The following is a 27,079-nucleotide window of genomic DNA, read 5'->3' as shown; positions in this document are numbered from 1 at the left end:
CACAGTTTGTGAGATCAAGCCCTGCATTGGGCTCTGTGCTGACACTGTGGAGCTTACTTGGGATTCCCTCCCTTCCTCCCTCCCTCTCTCTCTCTCTCCTTCAAAATAAATCAACTTTAAAAAAAAAATTAAAAATTGGGCAAAGGATCTGAACAGACATTTCTCCAAAGATGTACAAACGGCCAATAAGTACATGAAAAGATATTCAACATCATTAGTCATCAGGGAAATGCACATCAAATCTAGGGTGAGATACCACTTCACAACCACCAGTGCATCTAGAATCAGAAAGTCAGAAAACAACAAGTGTTGGTGAGGATGTGAAAGAATCAGAACCCTCATGCAATGCTGATAAGAATGGAAACTGGTGCAGCTGCTTTGTAAAATAGTCTGGCAGTTCCTGAAATGACTAAACATAAAATTACCATTGATCTAGCAATTCCACTCCTAGATATATACACAAGAGAAATGAAAACACATGCTCACACTGAAACTTGTAAATAATTGTGTATAACAGCATTATCCATAATAGCCAAAGGGTATGGAAATTCTTTTTGAGGTAATGAAAATGTTCTAAAATTGACAACTCTGTGCCCACAAATTTAGTAACCTAGATGAAAAAAGACCAATTTCTTGAAAGACACAATCTGCCAAAACCCACACAAAAGAAACACACAACCTGAATGGGCCTGTATCTATAAAAGAAATTCAACCAATATTTAATAACCTTCCAAAACAGAAAGCAACAGGTCCAAATGGGTTCACTGGTGAATTCTACCTAACATTTAAGGAAGAAATTATATCAATTTTTCAATCTCTTTCACAAGCTAGAAACAGAGGGAATACTTCCTAAATTATTCTACAAGGCCAACAGTTATCCTAAAACCAAAACCAGAAAAGATATGACAAGAAACTAGAAAGCATTATCTTTCATGAATATACATGTAAAATTCCTCAACAAAATAATAGCAAATTGAATTTTAAAAAGTATTTAAAAAATTATACACTGTGACCAAGTGGGATTTGACCCAGGTATACAAGTCTAGTTCAACACTCAAAAATCAATCAATGCACTGCTTCATATCAAAAGGCTAAAAAAGAAAAATTACACAGTCATATCAATAAATGCACAAAAAAAAATCTGACAAATGCCAACACCCATTTATGATAAAAACTCTCAGTAAACTAGGAATAGAGGAGAACCTTCTCAACTTAAGAATATCTACAAAAAACCTACAACTCACATCATAACTTGGTGAGAAACTTGAAGCTTTCCCCCTAAGATTAGGTACAAGGTAAGAAAGCCCCCACTCACCACTCCTTTTGAACATTATACTGGAAGTCCTTGGCAATGCGATAGGTAAGTAAATGAAATAAAAAGAATATAAACTGGGAAGGAGGGCATAAAATATTCTTTGTCCACAGATGACATGATCTAGGTAGAAAATCCAAAAGATGTGACAAGAAAAACCCCCTGAAACTGGTAAGTGATTATAATAAGGTTGCAGGATACAAGGTTAACATATAAAAGTAAATTGCTTTCTTTTATATCAATAATGAACAAGTAAAATCTGAAATTAATAACACAATACCAATTACAATTACATTAGCATCAAATGAAACGAAATGGTTACATATAAATCCAACAAAATATGTATATGAATTCTATGAGGAAAACTACAAAACTATGATGAATGTAATCAAAGAACTAAGAGAGATATTCCACGTTCATGGATAAAAGGACTCAATATTGGCAAGATGTTTATATAGAGCTGCAAAAGACTCAAAAGAGCCAGCACAGTATTGATGGAGAAGAACAAAGTTGGAGGACTGACATTATCCAATTGGAAGACTTACAATAAAGCTACAGTAATCAAGACAGTGTGAAATTGACAAAAGAACAAAGAGATCAATAGAACAGAACAGATAGCCTATAAATAGATCTCCATTAACACACTCAATTCATCTTTGACAAAGCAGCAAAAGCTATAAAAACAACGGAGCAAAGAGGGCCTCTTCCACAGTGGTGCTGAAACATCAGAAGATCCATGTGCAAAAAAGAGTAGATTTATTCATAATTGCCAAAATCTGGAAGCAACCAACATATCCTTTAGTAGGGTAAATAAACAAACTGTACTACATCCAGACAATGGAAATATTATTCAGTGCTTAAAAAAAAGAACTGTCATGCCATGAAAAGGCATGGTGGATGCATAAATGCATGCTACAAAGTGAAAGAAGCAAATCTGAAAGATTCTAATTACATGACATTCTGAAAAAGGCAAAATTATGGAAACAGGGAAAAGATCAGAGATGGGTGATAAGGGGATGACAGGATAAACAGGCAGATCACAGAAGATTTTTAGGGGCAGTAAAAATACTTTGTATATTACAATGGTAGATATATAACGGTTGTCCAAATCCGTAGAATACACTACACCAAGAGTGAACTCTAAGGTAACTATGGACTTGGGAAGATTACGTGTCAATGTAGGTTCATCCTTAGTAAAAAACAAAAAAAAAAACAAAAAAAAAAACACAAATGTATCATTTAGGTAAGGGATGTTGATAATGGGGGAAGCTATGCATATGTGTGGGCAGAGGATATAGGGGAATATCTGTACCTTCCTCTCAATTTTGCTGTAAACCTAAAACTACCCTAAAAAATTTAGTTTTTAAAAAATGTTTGGATTATTCTGATATGACACCTAACTGATTATTTCAGAATAATTACATTTTTCTGGGAGAGAAAGCATACCTAGAAATTGGCAGGAAATGAAAGTCTTACAAAATTATGTTAATTTATTGGAAGGTCAAGGTGGAAAATGGAAATTGCTGAAGCATTCAATTACCTTATTCATTTTTTTTAATGTTTTATTTATTTATTTTGAGAAAGAGAGTGCTCAAGTGCAAGCAGGAAAAGAACAAAGAGAGAGAGAGAAAGACAGAGACAGAGAGAAAATCCCAAGCAGGTTCCACGCTGTTAGCAAAGAGTGGGGCTCGATCCCAGAAACCATGAGATCATGACCTGAGACGAAATCAAGAGTTGGTCTCTCAACCAACTGAGCCACTCAGGTGCCCCTGTTATGCATTTAACATATGGGCAATACGGTGCTAGGCTAGGCTGTGCATAACCAACAGAGTTGTGAGCTAAATTAACAGTTGCTGTATCTAGCCACTAAGTTGTAGAGTGTTTGTTATGCAGCAATACACTGGTACAACTGATTTTTTCTAAATGCTCTAGTGTATCCTACAATGACATATATAAAATAAAAATTGGGATATAGCACAATTTTAGTATAGCATTAAAAATTAAATGTATAGTGGGGCACCTGGGTGGCTCAGTCTATTATGCGTCTAACACTTGGTCTCGGGTCAGGTCATGATCTCGTGGTTTGTGAGTTTGAGCCCCGCATCGGGCTTAGTAATCTAATAGTTTACTGAGATTTCACATATGCGTATCAGTGCGGAGCCCACTTGAGATTCTCTGTCTCCCTCTTTTCTGGCTTCTCCTGCTAGTACTTTCTCTCTCTCTCTAAATAAATAAATAAACATAAAAATTTTAAAACAAAATCAAATGTATACTATCACTTTCTCTTTGGGTGCATATTCATACTAAATTAACATATCCTGAAAAATGTGTTTTATCTTTATATCTGTTGGAACTTAGCAAAACTATGCATGAAGCAGATATTCAAATACTATTAATATACCACCAGTCAATAGAATTCATTTACCATAAAAGCCAAGTTTTGCTTTTTTTTGCAAGTTAAAGCACTAGAGTACTTATTGAATCTTTGTTATATTTTCCAGTTGGTACAATGTAGCACAAATCAAATAAATTAAGGATAAAACATTATTATTGTGAATTTAAGGATGTTTTTATAATTTCAGCATATGTATGGCCTATTTGATTTCAGAATTAGAACCACACCTGCCATGGACCATTTCCTCTAATTATTTATACCCCAAATACATGTAAATTTATGTATTGTTAGCACTTCACTACCTTTCACATTTTCCTTCAAAATACAGGAAAATATAGAAAAGTACCTTTAATCTTGCTTCGCAGATATTTTAAGACTTCTTGGGTTCCTTTCTGAAAACATGGAGAGAAGATACATATTCACCAAGACATACTTTGCAGTTTCATAGATCAACATGCATGTTTGAATTTCAAATTTAAAAACATAGCTGAGTTCCAAATATGCTTACATTTATAATTTCTCTTCGAATTGTTCTCAAAGGATTTCCTTCTAGTGCCAGAAATTTCAAATGAAGTTTTCCCAATGAACAAGGTAGACTACAAAAAAGATTAAACATAATTCAACCAAATATTTGGCTATAAAACTAATAACATTTGACAAACTATATCATATAACCATGTCAAAAACAGCCCAAGTAACATAGGCCTAAAATAAATCCCTTTGAGATAAATGTTTAACATGTAAAAGAAAAAATAGATTTATTTTGAAATTGTCATATTGTGATTGCTAAAAAAATGTGAACTTTAAAACATTTGCTAAATAAAAACCATAAAAAGCAAATCTGAAAGAATCAGTGATTCAGGATAGCCATACTCATTAATATTAAATGTTTCGATTTTGCCCTTCAAGTAAGCAAAGAAAATTCTTCCCTAATGATCTAATAGTTTACTGAGATTTCCCATATGCAAAATCCCATGTATTCAACCCATAATCACCAATTTTTTTATGTTTATTTTTTTAAATTTTTTTAATGTTTTATTTATTTTTGAGAGCAAGAGAGACAGAGCATGAGTGGGGAGGGGCAGAGAGAGAGGGAGAACTGGCTCCAGGCTCTGAGCTGTCAGCACAGAGCTCAACACAGGGCTCAAACTCACAGACTGTGAGATCATGACCTGAATTGAAGTCAGATGTTTAACTGACTGAGCCACCCAGACACCTCATGTTTATTATTTTTTTAATGTTTATTCATTTTTTGAGAGAGGGAGAGAGAGAGAGGGAATGAGCGGGGGTGGGACAGAGAGAGTCAGAGACACAGAATCCGAAACAGGCACTGGCTCTGAGCTGTCAGCACAGAGCTTGAGCATAGGGCTCGAACCCACGAGCTGCAAGATCATAACCTGAGCTGAAGTCAGACGCTTAACCAACTGAGCCACCGAGGTGCCCCAAATTTATTTTTGAGAGACAGAGCACAAGCCAGGGAGGAGCATAGAGAGCAAGAAACACAGAATCTGAAAGCTGCAGGTTCTGAGCTCCGAGCTGTAAACCCAGAGCCCGACGCAGGGCTCAAGCTCAAGAACCATGAGATCACAACCTGCGCTGAAGTTGGACACTCAACCAACTGAGCCACCCAGGCACCCCACCAATTTATTTTTTAATGAGAATATAATCAAATTGGTTCTGCTCTTAATCTTTCAGTAGCTTCCCATCTCTTAACGAATGAAAACTGACTCTTCACAAGCATTTTACAGACCACATGGCCTTAACTTACAAGTCCTAAATTCCCACAGTCTCCCTTAATGTACCTTATTTACCAGGTAAACTTGATTCCTTGCTGTTCTCTAAATATATCCCTACAATTTCCTGAACTTTCAAAGCTTTCTTTGTACAGTTTCATCCTACCAAGACAATCATTCTAATCACCTTACATGTGTACTTAAAAATCGCAGTCATCCTTTAAAGATCACATGGTGGGACTAAAGTGAGGCATGACCCTGAAAGTAGGTATGATCTTAAATTTTGTGCTCTTAAACACTTAACTTGCTTCACACTAGTCTAAGTCCTAATGATCATCTAAAAACATTTCTTCTTCTACATAGTCTGCCCTGATTCCTCTCAATAAATGGCTGGTTCCTGTATCTCTTTTAAGCCCCCAAAGCACTTTATATCTCTCCCATGTCTTTACATTCATTTGATAAATTCAAGAAATATTTATCAGGCACCTTCTATATACCAAGGCACTGATCTAGGAGTTAGAGAGCAGTGAACAAAACAGATAAATATCCTGACTTCTTAGTTTACGTTCTAGTGGATTAGAGTAACTTGTAAAATAGATCTGATTCTATTAGTATTTTAAGCTTGCTGTCAAGGACCAAATCTAACTATTCTTTGTAGGTCTGTACATGATACTTGTTTACTAAATATTTACTGAATTCAATTTAGAAAAAAAAAGATCTCCACATGTTTTTCTCAAATATTATTAACTTATTAATATTAACTTCTGAATTATAAGCAAATGCAGGCATGATTTCTTATTCATTTGATCTTTAAACTTACCTACTGATATCATTGTTGCTTAGGTCAAGCCTTTCCAAAGACTGTAGTAGTGTAATTTCATCTGGAACAGATTTTAACTTATTATCCCGCAGGTCTAGCACAAGGATAGAATTCAGATGCTTAAGATGTTCTGGCCCTAACATTTCAATCTGGTTTTCACCTACATGTAATTCCTACAAAACCAAAGATCAATCACATGTATTTCTGTATTCAATTTTTATTAGGTAATAAAAATAATATTGAAATCTAATCACTGAAAAACACATGGAAAAACATGTTTCTAATTACTAAGGTGCTTAAATTTTCAATTACAAGTAAGCTATCTTACAGCTAAAAATGGCAAAAACAGAACACTTTCAAGGATTTTCTGGAAATTTAAAAATAATTACAGATTTAATCTGGCAGAAGCTCAAAATCTGTAAAACCAAACCACAGAAATTATTTAGTAGTTAACATTTATAGAATAAAAATACAAATCTAAGAACTATACTAATAAAAAAAGTAAAGTTTTAATACAAATCAGAATAAGCTTAAAAAGTTATTTATATCACAGTTTGTTATTCAACATTTTCATTAGTGATTATTATATATACTGATTTCCCATTAACAGAATCTATAAATATTAGATGTATAATTAATCTTTAAACAATAACATTTTCAGTTCCTTTTATCACTGCCACCATTCTGTTTAAAAGAAACCCTTTTGGAGCACCTAGTGTCTCAGTGGGTTAAGCTTCCGACTTCGGCTGGCTGGAGTCATGAGGTCACAGTCATGGGTTTAAGCCCCATGTCGAACCTTTCCCCACAGTCAGTGCAGAGCCTGCTGTGGATTCTGTCTCCTCCTCTCTCTCTGCCCTCTTCCACTCACACTTTCTATCTCAACGTAAAACTTTAAAAACTAAAAAACAAATAAATAAAACTCTTTTAACTCTAATACATAACAGTATACATGAAGAAAAACAAAACATGACAAATTTAAAAGACAATGTTAACACTATATACTTAAAACCACAAGAAAGTAATTAATTTCAAAGAGACCCAATTATGATCAGGTAAACATGAGAGGTGGTAACTTACAGAATTAGATACATATTCCTCCCTAGTATTCTAGGTCTCCTACAGTATGGCTCCAACTTATGATGTTGGTCTCAACACCTACTTCTCCAGTTGTATACTACTCCCCAGATGAAAGAGACAAATTCCTATTTTTAAGTTGACTATTTCTTTAAAAAAAAATCTATTACTAGCAATACCATGAATGTATTTAGTCATATTAAAATTCTGAAAAATATAGGAAAAACATAGCACCTATAACTAATACATATTCCCAAAGTAAATCAGATTAAAATTTTCATTTTCATAATTAACTTTCAGAAAATACATAGTTATTTAGTAATCAAGTAAATATTACCTTTAATAACCTACAAGAAGGAAATTCTGGTAGAAAACGTAATTTATTCCTCCGCAAGTAGAGCAATTCTAGTGACTCCATGTTAGCCAATTCAGGAGGTACAGTTTCTAAGAAATTTGAATTACAATCCAAATGCTTTAATCCTGCAATACATAGTAAGTGAAAAACAAAAATATCTTAATAAAGAAAAATATTGGTCTATAATTATATATACATTCAAAGAATGTGTACATCATCATGAGGATCATCATGAGGACTTATAAACTCATGCAATACTGATATAATAATCAAGAATCCTAGAATTAAATAAACGTAAAGTAAGATTTTTTTACACTTAATTATAATTAAAGAGAACTGATATTAAAAATAATGTTTATATGTGGATCCTGAGAAACATAACAGAAACCCATGGGGGAGGGGAAGGAAAAAAAAAAAAAAAAGAGGTTAGAGTGGGAGAGAGCCAAAGCATTAGAGACTGTTAAAAACTGAGAACAAACTGAGGGTTGATGGGGGGTGGGAGGGAGGGCAGGGTGGGAGGGAGGGCAGGGTGGGTGATGGGTATTGAGGAGGGCACCTTTTGGGATGAGCACTGGGTGTTGTATGGAAACCAATTTGACAGTAAATTTCATATATTAAAAAATAAAAAAAAATAAAAAAAATAATAAAAAAAATAAAAAAATAACAAACAAACAAAAAAAATAATGTTTAATAAAAGTCCAAGTCATCATATTACTTGGCAATCAAAAAGAATGAAATCTTGCCATTTGCAACTACATGGATGGAACTGGAGGGTATTATGCTAAGCAAAATTAGTCACAGAAAGACAAATATCATATGACTTCACTCATATGAGGACTTTAAGATATAAAACAGATGGACATAGGGAAGGGAAGCAAAAACTATATAAAAACAGGAAGGGGGAAAAACATAAGAGACAAATATGGAGAACAAACAGAGGGCTGCTGGAGGGGTTGTGGGAGGGGGGAAAGGGCTAAACGGGTAAGAGGCATTAGGGAATCTACTTCTGAAATCATTGTTGCACCACATGCTAACGAACTTGGATGTAAATTTAAAAAAAAAACAACAAAAAAACCCAGCCACATCTTAAACTCACCAAGTTGTGCACATTAAATATGTATAGCTTTTTGTGTCAATCATTCATCAATAAAGTGGTTTAAAAAAATAATAATAATAGTCCAAGTAATCTTTGTAATGGTAAAAACCAAAGTACTCCAGTACTCTGTTAAGATATTCTAAAACATATAAACTACACACTATGAGATATTATTTCCCTCAGTAATTATACACCCTTAAAAAAAAAGCTTAAGGTAGTTAAAGACATATAAAGACGCATGCATACTAGCTGTATGAATGGATATTAAACAACTGTGGCTAGTAGTAGCTCAGACATATGTATTTAAATTAGGCAAGTTGACTTGCTGTCAAAAAGCCTCGGATTTCTATGTATGCCTTCCTATTCTTCCATCCATCCATACTACTTTTCTCTCCCTGTGTTCTTTCCTTTCTTTTTCTATTTTTGTTTAAATTACATGTTTTTTCTAACATCTTAGCTAACACTATGGACAAGAATGCATACTATATAGCTCTAGAAGGATGTTCTTACTTGCAGCATCTCTCTCTTACCTCCTGGATCTTTCTTTCTTAAAAGGCAAATCAAAAACAAAATGGATAAAAGTAAAGGTCTTCTTTCCATTAAGAATTCAATAAGCAGTACTCCCCCAATCCATATCACAGATTCTTCAACTTGCAATGGCCACCACACCACATATTTTCCACAATTCAGTCTCAACTGTCTAGTTTGAATAGGTGATATACATTTTTTGCTATATTTTGAGCCTACCAATTTTAACATAATGCAAGACTGAGTTGATACATTGCCTGAAACTGCCTCTTTAAGTATTTAAAGAAGTTGTTTTTCAAAAGAAATGTACTACTTTCAACAAATAATGTAGTAATTTATGTATTATTTGGCTACAGCATTTTTAAAAATGTCACAATGTGATCCACCCCAATCCAGTAAATTCTATGAAGAAAAGTTGGTTTTAAAAGCTACAGACCTATTATAGGGACCCCTGGTGGCTCAGTGGGTTAAGCATCCAACTCCTGATTTTGGCTCAGGTTATGATCTCACAGGGTCATGGAATCTAGACCAGCGTCAGGCTCCATGCTGAACATGGACCCTGCTTGGGATTCTTTCTCTACCTCCCTCTCTCTGTCCTGCCCCCACTCTCACACACACATGCTCTCTCTCTCTCTCTCAAAATAAATAAATAAACATTAAAAAAAATAATAAAAGTTAGAGACTAGTTTTCACAATTGTTTGCATTTAAGAGCACTGACTGAGAATACAAGCAGTGTGCAGTGGAAAGAGCAATGGGGATGGAGTAAGAGGATTCAAGCTCTTATAGGATCCTTGGCTTTACAATTTATAAGATAATTTCTAAGTCTAGGTTTATGAATCTTTAAAATGTAAAAAATACACATCCCCCTAAAGTACAGAACCTTTGTAATGGCAAAACAACATATGTAAAAGTATTCGTTACAAAGAATCACACGAATGTTAGCATATTGTTCTTAGGATCCAGTCATTAATAGTGAAATAATAACCAAATGTACTACTGGTGATAGTTTAAAAGTATCACTGTCATGGTTAAAGGAAGAAAGTATCTAATCATGAATTATGCTGCATATTGGAAAATTTGCCATAAATTCAAAGTATTTTTCTATTGATTTCTCTATCTTTTCCCATCTCTCAAGATAGGTCCATCTAATTTATGGGAAAAAAAAAATCCATGCTTCTTACATACTAACTAGAGATAACATATTTTATGTTTAGCTCTACTTTTTAATATGTTTACTGAAAAATGGCAAAGACAAGCAAAGTCTTAATTACTCGTAACCCAAGCAAAGGCTCCCCTAGAATATCAACTTGATTTATGGCAGATTTAACTTATGCATTCCTATTACAAATGACTATTAATCTAAACTAAAACAGCACAATTTTACAAATTTATCTCAAAATGATCTGTAATCAACTGCACAAAATCACTTCCATAACTTCCACAAAAGGGAGGTTTAAAGAAATGAAGAGGGCTTACATATGATTAGCAGAAAAGACTATATAAGGTAAACAGTGTAAGGCTGACACACACAGTGTGCTCATTAACCAAGATATAATAGTTTGCCTTTAAACAACAACAAAAATTACCATGATTTTGGCCTCTAAATCAAGAATTCTAAGATGATTAAGTATAATTATTTAAAAGGTACTGAAATCTGCCTTCTATTTTTTTATCACTTAATATTATGAGTTCTAGAATACATTAAATATAATGGTTCAATGGTAAACTTCAATAGAACCACTATTTTAACCTTTTTTAAAAGAAAATGGTTGACCATTTGGACAAAACTAGACCATCCCTGACATCATTATTTCTGGGCCATGAGGAACTACAGCTATAATGTAACCACATAAGCAGAATCACCTATGAGAGGGGAATAACCTCTTAGTGAATGTTGAATGAATGAATGAATGAATGAATGAGGAGATAGCATAGCTCAAAACCCTAATCAGTATCTTAGATATATAATTTTACCATAGTTCATAATCATATTTTATTTTCCTCTTTTTGATATGCCAAAATATGTTTTTAGTAGTAGCTGTTTAGGAAGTTAAGCTAGACAATAATGCTCTGAAGAAAATCTGACTACTTGCTATTGTTTGCTTTGCCAGTATAAAATCTATTATTTTATTTCTCTGTAACTAACTATATTAAAATTTATTTTTCTAAATATAAGTTGCACCAACTTCAAATTTATGTATTTTTTAAAATAGAGATTTACTTTTCATTCCACTTATTTCTGCTGGCAAACTCTTCAGTTGATTACTGGAAAGATTGAGTCGCACCAGACTGGACAGAGAACAAAAACTAGCAGGAACAGTTGTAAGACGATTATTGGAAAGATCCTTTAGAAAGAGAAAGAAAGAAAGAATGAATGAATAAATAAATAAACAAACAAACAAATGATCCCTAAAAGGGATTTCATAAGTTTGAGGAGATTGCAACCTAAAACAAGACTATTTCAGAGGTGGTATGTTTTGTAACCCCCATTCACAATTTCACAAGTTGTCATTCATGACCTCAGTATTCTACAGGACCATTATGTGCCTAATAATGTAGCAGGAAGAAATCAGAATGAATTCTGACTTCAGAAATATTTTACATAAAGGTTTCTGTTACTACTAAGTCATATCATGCATCATGTTTTTAATTTAAAAACCCATTTGTTCATCCAGTATTTATTGACTACCTATGATACATTAGGCAAACCATATAGGTAAATTGTAATATGAAATGAAAAATTTATTTGCAAGAAAGAAAAATCCTTCAAAGAAAAAAAATAAAGCTGAGAAAATGGACATTTTAATTTTTAAGGGAAAAATAGTCCCTCCATTCTTCCGCTGATCTCAGCAAATCTGCTTTAATAGAGTCCAGAAGTTTGCTCTCTATTTTTCCTTCATTCAAGCTTGCCTAATTAATGTCTATACCTGTTTCTTTAAATCATTGTTTCTATTTTTTCATTAAAGCATAAACAGTTATGAGAGAACATTTTTTTTGAAACTGCACTTAAAAGACAATCAGATAATACTTAATGACAGTTGAATTAGGTGTAAGTACTTCACTAACTAACAGCAAACTGCTAGATAGGGACAAATGCAACAACAGATGAGAAAAAAATGACTTAAGGTAACTTGTTCTCTGAAGACTTTCATTTAGTCTAACATTAAACAGTTGCATTTGTAACCCTAAATCAATTAAGATGATAGAAAAAGGTAAAAATGCTAGATCAGTTATTTTTTATAAAACACACTGTTACTATCATAAATAACACAGCATATCATAAACTACAACAGGAAACAACAATCTACAATTCTAATACTCTATATACTAAGAGATTACTAATAAATAAATATTTTGTTAATATCAAAAGTTACTGACAATAAATGCAATGTGGTATTCTGGATTGGATCCTGGAACAAAAAAAAAGGACATTAATGGAAAAACTGGGAAAATCTTAAAATCTATAGTATAGTCAGTAATATTGTACCAATGTTAATTTCTTAGTTTTCAAATGTGCCATGAGTATGTAAATTGTCAACATTAAGGAAAGCTGGGTGAAGAATATATAAGAACTCTCTGTACTATCTTTACATTTTTGTAAATCTAAAATTATTTCAAAATAAAAAGCTTAAATAAAAAGGGTTTTGATACAGAAGAGATATTAATTCACAAATTCTTAAGACATTTTAAATAACCCAAATCAACAAAATTTACTAAGAAATTAAACATTATTGCAGTTAATAATTGTATTAGATATAAAGCATTGTATCTAGTTTAATGCATCTACTTTATATATCATTAAATACATTGTATATAAATAAATCCATATTTATGCTGTCATTCCTTCAGTAAATATTTATTTAGTACCATTGCTAAGCAGTTTTTATATACCTTTAAGAAATACTACTAGCTTGGGACGCCTGGGTGGCTGAGTCAGTTAAGTTTCTGACTTCAGAGGGAGGGCAGGGTGGGAGGGAGGACAGGGTGGGTGATGGGTATTGAGGAGGGCACCTTTTGGGATGAGCACTGGGTGTTGTATGGAAACCAATTTGACAGTAAATTTCATATATTAAAAAATAAAAATAAATAAATAAAAAAGAAAAAAAGAAAAAAAAAAAAAGTTTCTGACTTCAGCTCAGGTCATGATCTCAAAGTTTGTGAGTTCGTGAGTTTGAGTCCTGTGTCAGACTCTGTGCTGAGAGAGAGAGGAAGAGAATCTTAAGAAGGCTCCATACTCAGCGGGGAGTCTGATGCAGGGCTCAATCCCACAACCTTGGGATCACGACCTGAACCAAAATCAAGAGTCAGGTGCTCAACCGACTGAGCCACCCAAGCTCCCCTAATATGCTTATATTTCTAACGTTGTAATATATTAGTGCTCACATTTATGATATGATAAATGAGTCCTTAAGAACACAATTCTCAACTGAAGTATCCTTTCATTATGCATATGCCTATCTGGGAACCCATAAAACAACTGGGAACTGCTACAGTTTATTACGTTTCGTTTCTAATCTAAATACTCTTCTTTTTTTTCATCAATTGCTATCTTCTACCATTAAACTTTATAAGAAAATCTGATGGCTCCCTCCTTAGCCATTCATTTTATCTACCTATGCCTTTTGCTTTCCAAACCTTATATCCAATTTGATCAGATTGGATATTGACAGATACTGAAGGAATGTCTGAGGACAGTATATACATTGATTTCAAACACTACAGCAGATCAGGGAAATATCAAGGAAGATGTACTTAAAAGTAAAAAACACAGGTAAAAGAATTACTTTTTCCTTTAGTGAGAAACAAACTTTAAGACTAAAGTGATATAAATAAGTTCTTCAAAGTATGTAATAGGGAAAAGAACAAGAACATAAGAGGAATTAACCATGTACAATAGAGAGTATATATTGGAACAACTAATCTCCATCTAATCTAGCTAAAGTCTTTCAGATTGCAGATTTTACAGTGGAATCTTACTCCTTCAGGGGTATAGTGGAAGAAAAAAAGGGATACATTTTGGAGTCAAATTGACTTATGTTAAAATCCTAAATTCCTTACTTATTAGCTATGTGACTTCAGATGAGATGTTTTTTTGTTTTGTTTTGTTTTGTTTTTATAAACCGTAATTCTGTATCTATTCTAGGGGATAAAACTATGTACCTTGCTATAGGTAAAGCAAAAAGCCAAGTGCCTACTGTTTCTATTATTCTTAAAATAATATCTGTATTGCTTTACAGTTATTTCTATTTAGGATATGACAGATAAAATGAAAATTTTGTGAGGTAATGTGGACATTTTGAAAAATGGGGACGAAAAGGCAGGCCTTAAAGGGATTATCTAGACACTCATAGGACAGGAGGGTCATAGAGGCAATAAAGGAGGATGGGTATACAAAAGAGAACTGGTATATGCTACAGACACCCGTGCTCTATTTTGCAAAACCATAAAAATCCTCTGAATAACAGTCATCCTTGTCACCCCTTCCCACACTCTCTTCCTAAATTCAAACCTAAGTTGATTTCATAAGAAAAAAATAAGAAAAACTGATTTTATAATACCTAATTTAGCAATCTAATTGAAATGCAGTTTCTGATAATCCAGTCATGTAATCAGCTGTCCATGTTCTCATCATTTCAATCATACATTCAATTTCTAAGCCTGGTGAAAAATCCCACCTGCCCCAAATTACATAAAAATTGGAAAATCACAACTTACCAAGTCTTCTAGGTTGAAAAGTTGTTCAAATCCCTCTGGTATGCAAGTTAGTTCATTATGCTGGAGATAGAGGCCCTTCAGGTTTCTCAGATTTGTAATTTCTTCAGGGAGTATTTGCAGTTTGTTATGGCTATTGATTGATAAAATAAATGCTGAGTAATTTGGTCACAACACAATAAATAATTGTAAAGGTATTTTTGCTAACTACATGGGCTCATTTTAAAAAATAAAATATGGTGACTAATTTTAAGGACTTCTCAAACTTCACATGCTAATGATGTTAACTCATTAAAATTACAGTAAGCTAAAGCAATCAAATAGAGAGTTTCAAAGAAAACAAAGAAATACAGGTTTTTAACCAAATAATTTATGAACTTTTAATTGTTTCCTTATAAGCTACTCTTGATTTTATATGCAATGTGAAAGGATATACTGGACAATTTTTCATACTATGTCTGAATTTTAGAATTTTGACAAGAGACATGGGCACACATACATTATAATGGGAGTCACAGCTCATATGGGGATTATGTTTTTAAGCTAGCACTCAAGACAAAAATAGCTCTTTTTAAGAGCCTGGCATGTCCAGCTGAATGCAATATGTGACTCCACTCTTCTTTGTACTTACTCTTAACTTTTCTACTCAGTTCCTCTGTAGAGATACTTGGTTTATTGTTTTAGAAGTCCCAAGTCACTAAGCATGATATATTCCTTGATAATTAAGAGATGACCTGACTTAACCTGTTCCCAGATTTATCTTAACTATTTACTTAGGAATCCATTCTACTTTCACACCATATATAATTACTTAACAAGTAACAGGGTGAAATGAGAAATATAACAGGGTAAAAATAACCTTAAATTATATAAAAATAAAACTAGTTAGAACAAAAATGCCAAAAGATGCATTCTAAAATAAGAAACACTAAAAAACTGTCAAAAATTGGTTACTAGTGGGGCTCCTAGGTGCTCATCTGACTCTAGACTTTGACTCTAGATTTTGGCTCTTGCCTTTACAGGCCATACCCATGCCTTTGACTTGTATGGGGAAGAGGTTCTGATGTAGCTCTAAACAATTAGCACCTTTTGTGTGTAGCTATTTTTGCTTTTGTGGTAATTTTAAGTTTTTCACCAGATGAGGGCTGTAAATTAAGGAACCATTTTCCCTCAAAGCAATGAACTTACCTCCAGAACACAGAGACTTGACTATGCTATGTTAGACAGATCTGTAACCATACCTATTTTATAAACCACAGTTTTTCAAACTATGTTTTGAACACTTAGACCTTTTTATCTACTAAATGAAATCTTCCCAAATCCCTTTTCCCCTAACCTGTGCATATATAACATATAAGGTAGTTATTTCTTAAAAGTCTAGAGGTATAGATTAAAGGGCAAACAAAGTTAGTGAGAGCCTTAGCCACCTGGCTTCCCACATACCTAACAAGTACCAGAACCATATCCACAGAGTCCTCAGAAAAGTTTAAAAGCTACTAATACTAAAGCCATGACATTTTTCAGCACTAATGAAATAACTGTTTCAAATTTCTTCCTTTGTTTGACCTGGATATTTTAAAGAATATCAAAGTAACTTAAAACCTGAGATATTAACAAAAAGGTTTTCTAAAATAACCACTAAAACCTGTTATATAAAAATAAAACAAAAAGTACTTTTAAAAAAATCAACTGGACATTTGTAAAATCAGAAAAACATGTGGGCAATTAATTCTAAAACAAAAATAAATAATCTGAGAAAACTTAAAACTCTTACTCTGCTTTTACCACTTTCTGAGATCATACAAAAATATTTTCTAATGTTAAAAAATATTTTTAAAATATTAGATTTATACCATTATGTTAGCAATACTGAAATTAAATAAGCTTAAATTTTACCTGACATTAAGTTTCTGAAGATTTTCTAACTCTCTTATAGCAGAAGGAAGGGATGTCAGCTGATTATCATGTATCTAAAAGTTATTAAAAGACAGTCAATATCTTAGTCTTATAATTAATAATACATGAGCATGAGTTTGTCACTGTACTGAATTCTTCCACAATAATTTTGTTACTGTAATTCAACAGTACTGAGTTGGAGTTTGGTAATTTATTCCATGTACAGAAGAGGAAAAGGAATTTGAAGTTGACCACAATGCTGTTCAGAAACCGTGAAGTGATAAAGTCATCAATTTTAAATATTACAATTAAAAAAATAACTTTATCTCATTGAGTGGAATTTCAATCTGAAATGAGAGATGAGAGCTTTAGAAACTAATAGCACTTTGATGGTATGATTTATGTCAACATATAGCAAAAAAAAAAGAGAGAGAGAGAGAGAAAGGGTAGGGGGAACCTCTCTCATGTTCTCACAGAACCATATTATTTTGAAAGTACGAGAAACCTGAGAGAACACCTAAAGCCAATCCGTTCATTTTACAAATGAAGAAAATAAAAACCTATCTAGAAATTTCACCAGATCCAACTTTTTCAAACATGAATTAGAAGATTTCTGATGTTCCTACATAAAGTACATCAGAACTCTGTAGATTGTGAAACAAACTACTCATGCTTTACTTCACAACACATGGCAACTAGAGACTAAAAACAGTGTCTTAATATACACACAAAAATTTAAGTTCAATAATTTAAGTCAGCGTTGAAGACAAGTTTAGAATAAATTAATTTTAAGTGCTGCTTTCATGTCTAGAATAATGATGAGAAAAATAATAGCAATGAAAACGGATAAGCAGCAGCAACCACCTGTTAAATGCTGATTCTGTTTGCATGCAATAATGCATTTAATTCTAAGAACAAGTTTTGGGCCGCCTGGGTGGCTTGGTCGGTTGGGCGTCCGACTTCGGCTCAGGTCATGATCTCACGGTCCGTGAGTTTGAGCCCCGCGTCGGGCTCTGTGCTGACAGCTCAGAGCCTGGAGCCTGTTTCAGATTCTGTGTCTCCCTCTCTCTCTGCTCCTGCCCAGTTCATGCTCTGTCTCTCTCTGTCTCAAAAGTAAATAAAAGTTAAAAAAAAAAATTTTTTTTAATAAAAATAAAAAAAAAATAATTCTAAGAACAAGTTTTAAAAATAGGTAGTAGTGTCAGTCCTGGTTTATAAAAGTGGAAACTGAGGCACAATGAAGTTACTTTGCAAGGTTACACAGCTATCAAGTGGCACAGTCAGAAACTGAAGCCTGATGTTCTGTATGTACACTCTTAATTATCATGCTATACCCACCAATAATTTGTTATTCTTCCTACAGTCTACCAATTAAACACGCGTTTTCTACTTTTTTCTGCTTATGAAGCCTAAATTTAGCCTTAGAGTCTCTTAGAGTCACAACTAATGACGCATTTAGAATCAGTCAACTTACATCAAGAACAGTGAGTGCAGGCAGCAGTCGGAGATCATCTGTAAGTGACTGAAGTTTATTGTTGGATATGATTAGTTTGGTCAAATCCGTCTGCTCCCACCATCGCTCAGTAGCACTGAATGAAAGATTCTGATTAGCTTCCTCAGGGATATCCACATTTATTCTCCAGACACACTGAGGTACTATTTCCATCACCACCACACCAAAAAGAAAAAAAGGAAAAGAAAGAAAACAAGAAGTGAGATACTAAGTGGCATATTTTTATAATAGCCATGCAGTTCATCTATTGGAAAGTAATTTCTGAAACATTAAAAAAAATACTTAAAAACAATTCAAACGAACAATGAATTACAACTAAAGTTGATTTTATTCAAAAACAGAATATGATATGTATTTTACATATTAAATCTTTTATCTTCATTCATCTATATTTACTATATACATACTCTGCACAGCACATTGCAGTCAACATATAATGCAAATAAAGAAAGGACTCTACCATTGCACTAATAGAATAGGGAGAAGGCATGGAAATCAACATTTATAAGGTGATGTCATAATTTTATAACATTAGTATATACTGTCTGAGAAAACACTGATGTTAATAATAGCTAATGATAATAGCTAACACTTACAAATACCAGGCAATTTTCTAATATACTATTTAAACCTCGTAACAACTCTGCGAGATAGGTGTTGTTACTATTCTCGTTTTATAGACAAGAAAAATGGGGCACTGAGAGAATGTATAATTTACCCAGGGCTACACAGCCAGTAAGTAGCAGAAATGGGATTCAAACACCTATAAAGTTATACTACTGTCTTGACTCTCGGTGGATATTTGGAAAGCATAACTGACTCTGGTAGTTGCTGTCTATTTTACCTAACATACAATTTTATTTCTTACCCCATCACACAACATTGTGTGAATCCCATTGGAACAAATATCGCAACTCCTGTAACACAGCAAATAAGACTGTAAGTTGAACATGGAGAGTCGAGGTTCACCACTATAAAAACTGAAACCTCAGGAAGGTACTAACTTGCTATAGCGTTGTAGCAAAACTATTTTAAAGAGTCCTTCATTCCATCATATAAGTAGGACTTCATATCAGTCTGATTTAGAACTTTGAGCATTATTAATCAAGGCAACAATCAGTTATACCCTGCAGTCATTGACTACGATTGCAGAATGATACTAAATGAAAAAGTGCAAAGTTTCAAGTTCAGGATACTGAAGTACAATTCAGGGTTACTAGTCTGATACATTGGATTTATGGAAGCAAAGCAAATCTCCTTAAATCTATGAGACTTACACACACTCAAAAAAAAAAAGGTTTCTATGAAAAAGGTATAGCTGACATTATACATAAAGGTGAAAGACTAAGGGCTTTCTCTTAGTGTTTTCTTGATGCACATTCTCACTACTTTAGAATTTTACTATGGATCCTGACCAATGCAATAAAACAAAAGAAATAAAAGATGTTCAGGTTAGAAAGGAAAAAGTAAAACTGTCTCCTTAAGAGACAACATGATCATCTATACAGAAAATCCTAAGGAATCTATAAAAAAAAAAAATTATATGTAATGAGTTTAGAAAGTGCACAGAATTCAGGATTAATATACAAAACTCAACTGTATTTCCATGTATTAGCAATTGATAAATGAAAATATTCTTTATATGTTTAAAGATTTATAAGACACACAATCTAAAACCATGAAATATTCAGGGTTCAGCTTAACAAATATATGCAAGTCCTGTGGTATGTAAATATAAAATATGAAAACTTAGAGAAGATCTAGGTAAGTAGAGAAATATACCACATTACAAACTAATTATTAAGATGTCACCTCTCCCTAAGGTGACTTACAGCTTCAGCATAATCCTAATCAAAATCTCAGAAGGCATTTCTATAGAAATTAACGAACTGATTCTAAAATGTATTATCAAAATGCAAAAGAACTGAAATAAGTTAAATAATTTTTTTGAAACAGAATAAAGTTCTAGAACTTAACAGTACTTGATTACAAGTCTTACCATAAAGCCTGTCAAGACACTGTGGTATTAGCATAAGGATATATTAATCAATAGAAAAGAAAAGTTAAGGAAAATTCTACACAATAATATATTATCCATTGATTTTCAATAAAGGTGACAATTTAATGAGAAAGAAACAGTCTTTTCAACAAATCACACTGGAACTCTAAATTCATACGGATGAAAAAAGGAACTTCAACATTTACCTTATGACATACTCTGAAATTAACTCAAAATAGATCACAGACTTAAATATTATAGTTAAAACTATAAAAATTCTAAAAGAAAGCAAAGGAAAAATCTTCACAGCTTTTGGATGGAGAAAATTTCTTAGTTCAGAAAAAGTACAAAACCCAAAAGAAAAAAAAATGATAAACTGGACTTCATCAAAATTAAAACCTTATGTTCTTCTAAAGAAATCATTAATCCTCAGACTAAGAAGATATAATAGATTATCAATAGAGATAGATATCTGAGAAGTACTCGTATCCCCAAAATAGAAAAGGTCTCATAACTTAAGACAAATAGTTCAATTTAAAAATAGACAAAAAATATGAACACTTGGCAGATATACAAATGCTTAATGAGCAGTTGAAAAGATGCTCAACAACATGAGGCATTAAGGAAATGTAAATAAAACCATAAGGACGTACTACAAAATGATCCCAAGAATGGCTAATGTTAAAAAGGCTGCCAATAGAAAATGTTGGTAATGATGTGCAGCAACTGATTCACTCATGTTACTAGGAGCAAACAGCTTGGTAAATTCTTAAACAGTTAAATGTACATTTATTTATCACTGTAAGTCCACAAATTCTAGTCTTAGGTATGTAACTCAATAGGAACGATAATGTATGTCTACACAAAGACTGTATTTGAAAGATCATGGCAGTTTTATTCATAATAGTCAAAAACTACAAGCAATTTGAGGTGCCTGGGTGGTTCAGTCGGTTAAGCATCCGACTCTTGATTTCGGGTCAGGTCGTAATCTCGTGGTTAGTGAGTTTGAGTCCTGCATCAGGCTCTGCACCTTAGTGCTTGGGATTCTCTCTCTCTCACTCTCTCTCTGCCCCTCCCCTGCTTGCTCTCTTTCTCTCTCTCAAGATAAATAAATAAACTTAAAAAAAAAAAAAAAACTAGAAGCAACTCAAATGTATATCAACAAGTGATTGGATAAACAAATTGAGGTATATACATACAATAGACTTACTCAACAATAAAAAAAAAAAAAACTACTGATATAAACAACATGGATGAACCTCAGAAAACATACTAAGCAAGGGAAGGCTAAAGCAAAAGAAATCAAAATTGCAAATGTGTAATTCCATGTAAATAAAATTCTAGAAGAGACTAATCTATATTGACAAAAAGCAGATCACTGGTTGTGTAGAACTAGCAGTAGGGATTGACTGCCAGAAAAGGGGCTTAAAAGGTAATTTCTGAATATTGAAAATGTTCTACATTTTGATTGTGGTAGTGATTACACAAATGTGTGTGTGTGTGTGTGTGTGTGTGTGTGTGTGTGTGTGTGTATGTCAAAACCTACTGAATGATACACTTAAAATGGATGCATACAGGGCACCTGGATGGCTCAGTCAGTTGGGCATCTGACTTTGGCTCAGGTCATGATCTTGCGGTTCGTGGGTTCGAGCCCCGTATCAGGCTCTGTGCTGACACCTCAGAGCCTGGAACCTGCTTCAGATTCTGTGTCTCCCTCTCTCTCTCTCTCTCTCTCTCTGCCCCTCCCCCACTTATGCTCTCTCTCTCTCTCTCTCTCTCTCTCTCTCAAAAATAAATAAACATTAAAAAAATTAATTAAAGGGGCACCTGGGTGGCGCAGTCGGTTAAGCGTCCGACTTCAGCCAGGTCACGATCTCGCGGTCTGTGAGTTCGAGCCCCGCATCAGGCTCTGGGCTGATGGCTCGGAGCCTGGAGCCTGTTTCCGATTCTGTGTCTCCCTCTCTCTCTGCCCCTCCCCCGTTCATGCTCTGTCTCTCTCTGTCCCAAAAATAAATAAAAAACGTTGAAAAAAAAATTAATTAAAAAAATGATACATACGTTGTTTGTAAATTATACTCCAATAAGGTTAATGCAAAATAAAAATACAGATAATGTAATATATCAAGATAATCTTATTAACATATACACATTTATTCATTTATGTATATATGTATCAACAAGTGAATGAATAAACAAATTGAGGTATATACATGTATAAATACACATACATATATACACACTGGTATACTACACACACATACACACACACACACACACATATATATTTCTCTCAAGATAATAATTGCCTTGAAGAGCACTACCCAATACAACTTTTTCAATGATGAAAATTTCCTATATGCTGCACTATGTGATGGCCACTAGCTCCATACAGTTATTGAATGCTTATTAAAATGTGGCTAAAGTGACTGTAGAACATGATTTTTAATTTTATTTAATTTTGGTTAATTAAAATTTAAATAGCCATAGGTGACTAAGGATTCAACACTAGACAGAATGGCCCTTAACAAAGACTGAGAAAAGATTTCTTTACATGTTTTTTTGGCATATTACTCTTTCTTCCACTTACAATAGTTAATTATAGAAATGGGGAGGGGCGCCTTGGTAGCTCAGTCAGTTGAGCGTCCGACTTCATCTCAGGTCATGATCTCACAGCTTGTGAGTTCGAGCCCCGCGTCAGACTCTGTGCTGACAGCTCGGAGCCTGGAGCCTGCTTCAGATTCTGTGCCTCCCTCTCTCTCTGCCCCAACACACTCGCATTCTGTGTCTGTCTCTCTCAAAAATAAATAAACATTAAAAAAAAAAAAAAAGAAAGGAAAAGGGGGAATACAGATGGGCTGATGGTAGAGAACTGTATAATATGGGGAAGATACTTAGAAGTGAGTAAGGGAAGAAACAGAGAAGAAATAAAAAAAAAAAAAAGATTAAAATGGTGTTTACATGGAGAGATAAAAGAATGTGTAGCCAGCAAACCATAGGAGCAACAGATCATATGAGATTTAAAGGTCTTTTTTGACCATTTTAAACAGTTTCATAAAGATTACCCACCATATATGATGTTTCCTTAAGTAAAAAACCATAATCATTCCCATAAGGTCTATATCCTACTCTATGTAGATTCCATCTTCTAAAAGGCTGTAAATATATTAAACTATGATACACAATAGGACATAATGGGTGTATCTCTGACCAAAGAGTCAGGGAACTAAGATTCGGTGCAACTAATCCAACTGATTGTCAATTAATGTCTCATCTAATATCTCTGGTTACCAATTTCTTTGTTGATTAAATGAGAGGGCCCCATCATAATTTAAATGCTAGGATCCAACAACAGTAGTACAAAAAGGCTTTTGCTAGGTGCAGAATAATATTTTAAAAACAGCTTATCCTACAAATGCCATTCAGTAAACTGTCTACCCCATTATGAGAATTTTTTTAAAAAAATATGAGAATTGAATATAAACCAGTAAGTCTAACACTATGTAAAAGATTAGGAAAAGCTCCATTGATAAACATTCCAAATTTCTCCACAGTAGTTTATTCATGACAACCAATGGGCTCATTACACTAAAGAAAGAATCCCATATCGACAATCCACAATACTATGTCACTTTCAGACTATCTTTAAAACTTAATAAGAAAAAAATACACGCATACACACACACACCCCCCAGAATAAAATTATAGTTACATAGAAGGTATTAACTCAGTTGCAGCTTGAGATTGACACAAAGAGATGTATCTTTGTGCTTTAGAGCACCTGAGTCATTGTTACATTAGAATACATGAAGAGAATGGTACTCTTGGAAGTCCAGCAGGATACTATAAGAAAAAATGAAACAATGTTTAACATATAAAAAAGAAAACATTTTTACCAATCACTTTAAGAGAAAAATATGCTTGAATTTATTACTTTCACTTGAGAGTACATTCAGTTTTATAGTGAACATAAGCCTCACTGAAACTGTAATTCCATTCTTCCCAATAATTTTTTTTTCCTGTGACAATATATGACAGATGGCATTCACTTAACTCTCTTACTCAAGAAAACATTACAATGCAAGTTAATCAACATGACATTAATATAGAGATAAATTTAAGTTTGCACTCATTTATTAAGCAAATTTTGGCACTGACAATAACTTGAAATACACATCAAGAGTTTGAGACACTAAAGTTTAGAATTATTCTAACAGATCAAGAAATAGGAATGGAACTTTTAATTAATTATCTAATTCCTTGTTCCAGACTTCCCTGGATTTCAGTATGCTAAAAATTAAATGTTTACCTCAAGATTCTGCCATCATATACAGATTAAAACACTTTCCTTTTGCTTTTATTTCTAAGAAATGTTCAAGAATTAGCTTGTTTTAATGATCTACTCATCTGGAAATATAGTTTCTTTCTGGAATTATTTGTTGTTAAAATCTGATACTTTGGTTAATTCTTATTAGCTGTTTAGAATATTATAGTAAATTCCATGAAGACAACCAGTAGTCAAAATACAGAGTCAAGGTAAATAATAAAGCAGAAATCTGGTTAATACAGATGTAAGGGTGGTTATTTAAAATTTGGGAAGTATACGGTTTATGTTACACTTTTTATAGTGTCATAACAAACTCTACATACTGAATAAGGCAAATTCTCACTACCTCAAAACAGATGACATGACATCTGGAGGCCTAGAAGCCCTAGACCTATTTACTTAATTTCACAAATGGAAACTAACCAAACTGCTCTTTGAAAGATAAGGCAGGATAGCCTTATACCTTTATTTCCCTTTCAAATAATATGGTTTTTGAATAAACATAATTGGTTTGTTTAATAAATTATCCACCTACCAATTTTCTTGTCAGTTCAACAATGTGGTTTCTTTAAAATTTACAGCATTCTTTTGTTCCAAACTCTGGCACCTTTTTCTTTCATTGAGTTTTTGATGAATCACCCAAAAACATGTTCTATACTATTGTTCTATCAATGGCAGGCAACCACAAGGCAACAATCAATACCTCCTTTTCAACTCCATCTTTATTTTATCTGGTCCAATGAAAAAGCTGCAATATCTAGACTAAACCAAACAATGATATATTTTTGTGTACTTGTTCAGAAAAAAGAGCAGTCATTTAAAATTTCCAGAATATTTCTAATGTTCTCTTTGAAGTTGGTTATTAACAGTTATTTTGTTCAGGCATAACTTTGTGAGTAACTTATAAAACTGACACTCATGAATGGAAATTTTAAAACTACCAATAACATTCAGATGTTTAAGAATATTATTGTAGTCATAAGATGAAATATTATGGTCATTAAAAATAATCAGATTTTGTAAGTAACACCAAAAAATGTACAAACAAAATTCAGAAAAGAGGACTCAGTACAATTCTTAATTTGTTAAAAATAAAAAATAAAAGGCAAATTATACATCACATTCACACAGAAACCTATAGAAGAAAAACCTTCAAAATATCAACAGTGATTAACCCTGAATGGTTATTTTCACTTTTTATGCTTTCTATAGATAGTAGTTTTTCTGTCATAGATACAATGCTTTATAAAGAAGAAAATAATAAATGGGTATTTCCATAAAAGAACTACAGCCTATAAAAAGAAAGGGTACTAAAAATCCCCAAGATTACTCAGATTTCAGTTACACACAAAAATTAATCTGTACTGGGTATCAGATAACACCCTATCAGGGAAACAAAGTGTCCCATTGTTCTTAGAGCTTCTGCTAAGAAGAATCAATTCAAGGAGGCCACCATCTAAGAGAAAGAATAAACAGACTGTTAACTGTTTTGGGTTATATACCTCAAAATTAAAGGCTAGGTTCTATTTTTCCAATGTAGAAATTATGGACATGATGGTACATTACAAATGTACCTATGTATTACTGCATAAATAAGAAGGGAAGAAAGACCTGGAATACAACACAAAAAATTTGTTATTTAACAAGTGCAATTTTTAATAAACAAATTTGAATAAAACATAGCAAAATGCTTATGTGACTATAAATTATCTGAAGTGTCAATTTGCTTCTTCAGCACAATATCTGGAGAAAACATACATAACAGGTATATAACAAATGCAATGTAAATCAGTATCTGTCTGTAGCGTTCAAACACTTTCATATGCTCATATCTGTCATATAAATATCTCATGATATCTCATACATATTGATAACAATCTGAAAGAAGCTAAGTGTGATAATCATTTTGAACATAATACATAATTCTAGGTAATAACATTTGGAGATAATTTAATGAGAAGAGATAATATAAATTTGGAGATAATATAAATAATGAGAAGACTTTTTTAAAAAGGAGTATATTTTTCAAAAGTATAACAATGTGTAGGCCAGTAAAAGGGACAAGTTAGTAAAAGTTTATCAGAAAAGAGTAGTAATCATTTTTCTGCAATTACTTGGTCAAAAAAAAACCAATACTTATATTGATTTTATCTACTCTTCACATAATATTGACTTTAAAAAATCCTAACTAACAGGCCACTGGCCTTCTTCTATATATCACTTATTCATTGAATCTTGAGTTACTGAACAGAGACATGTTACATGAAAAGACAAATAAAGGACAACCATGCTCAACAATAAGAAAACAACCCAATTAAAAA

At 33.0% G+C, this 27,079-nt stretch overlaps 1 protein-coding gene across 3 annotated transcripts in view; it reads right to left on the bottom strand.

Moving 5' to 3' along the window:
• LRRC40 (leucine rich repeat containing 40) overlaps positions 1-27,079 on the bottom strand; it is a 49,114-nt gene that overhangs the window by 19,226 nt on the left and 2,809 nt on the right. For all 3 annotated transcript variants that reach the window (XM_053894034.1, XM_019448907.2, XM_019448908.2), the window contains exons 2-9: positions 18,397-18,578; positions 16,923-16,996; positions 15,030-15,159; positions 11,536-11,659; positions 7,672-7,814; positions 6,261-6,433; positions 4,216-4,303; positions 4,054-4,099 (exon numbers count right to left, since the gene is read on the bottom strand). In XM_053894034.1, the coding sequence (XP_053750009.1) occupies positions 4,054-4,099; positions 4,216-4,303; positions 6,261-6,433; positions 7,672-7,814; positions 11,536-11,659; positions 15,030-15,159; positions 16,923-16,996; positions 18,397-18,578 (960 nt within the window). The remainder of the gene's footprint in view (positions 1-4,053; positions 4,100-4,215; positions 4,304-6,260; positions 6,434-7,671; positions 7,815-11,535; positions 11,660-15,029; positions 15,160-16,922; positions 16,997-18,396; positions 18,579-27,079) is intronic.

This window comes from Panthera pardus, unplaced genomic scaffold, assembly GCF_024362965.1.
Source record: "Panthera pardus isolate Hobbes unplaced genomic scaffold, ASM2436296v1 HiC_scaffold_11, whole genome shotgun sequence".
Taxonomy (NCBI): domain Eukaryota; kingdom Metazoa; phylum Chordata; class Mammalia; order Carnivora; family Felidae; genus Panthera; species Panthera pardus.
Note: the sequence above shows the minus strand (reverse complement) of the source record. Positions and strands in the feature narration are given on the sequence as shown.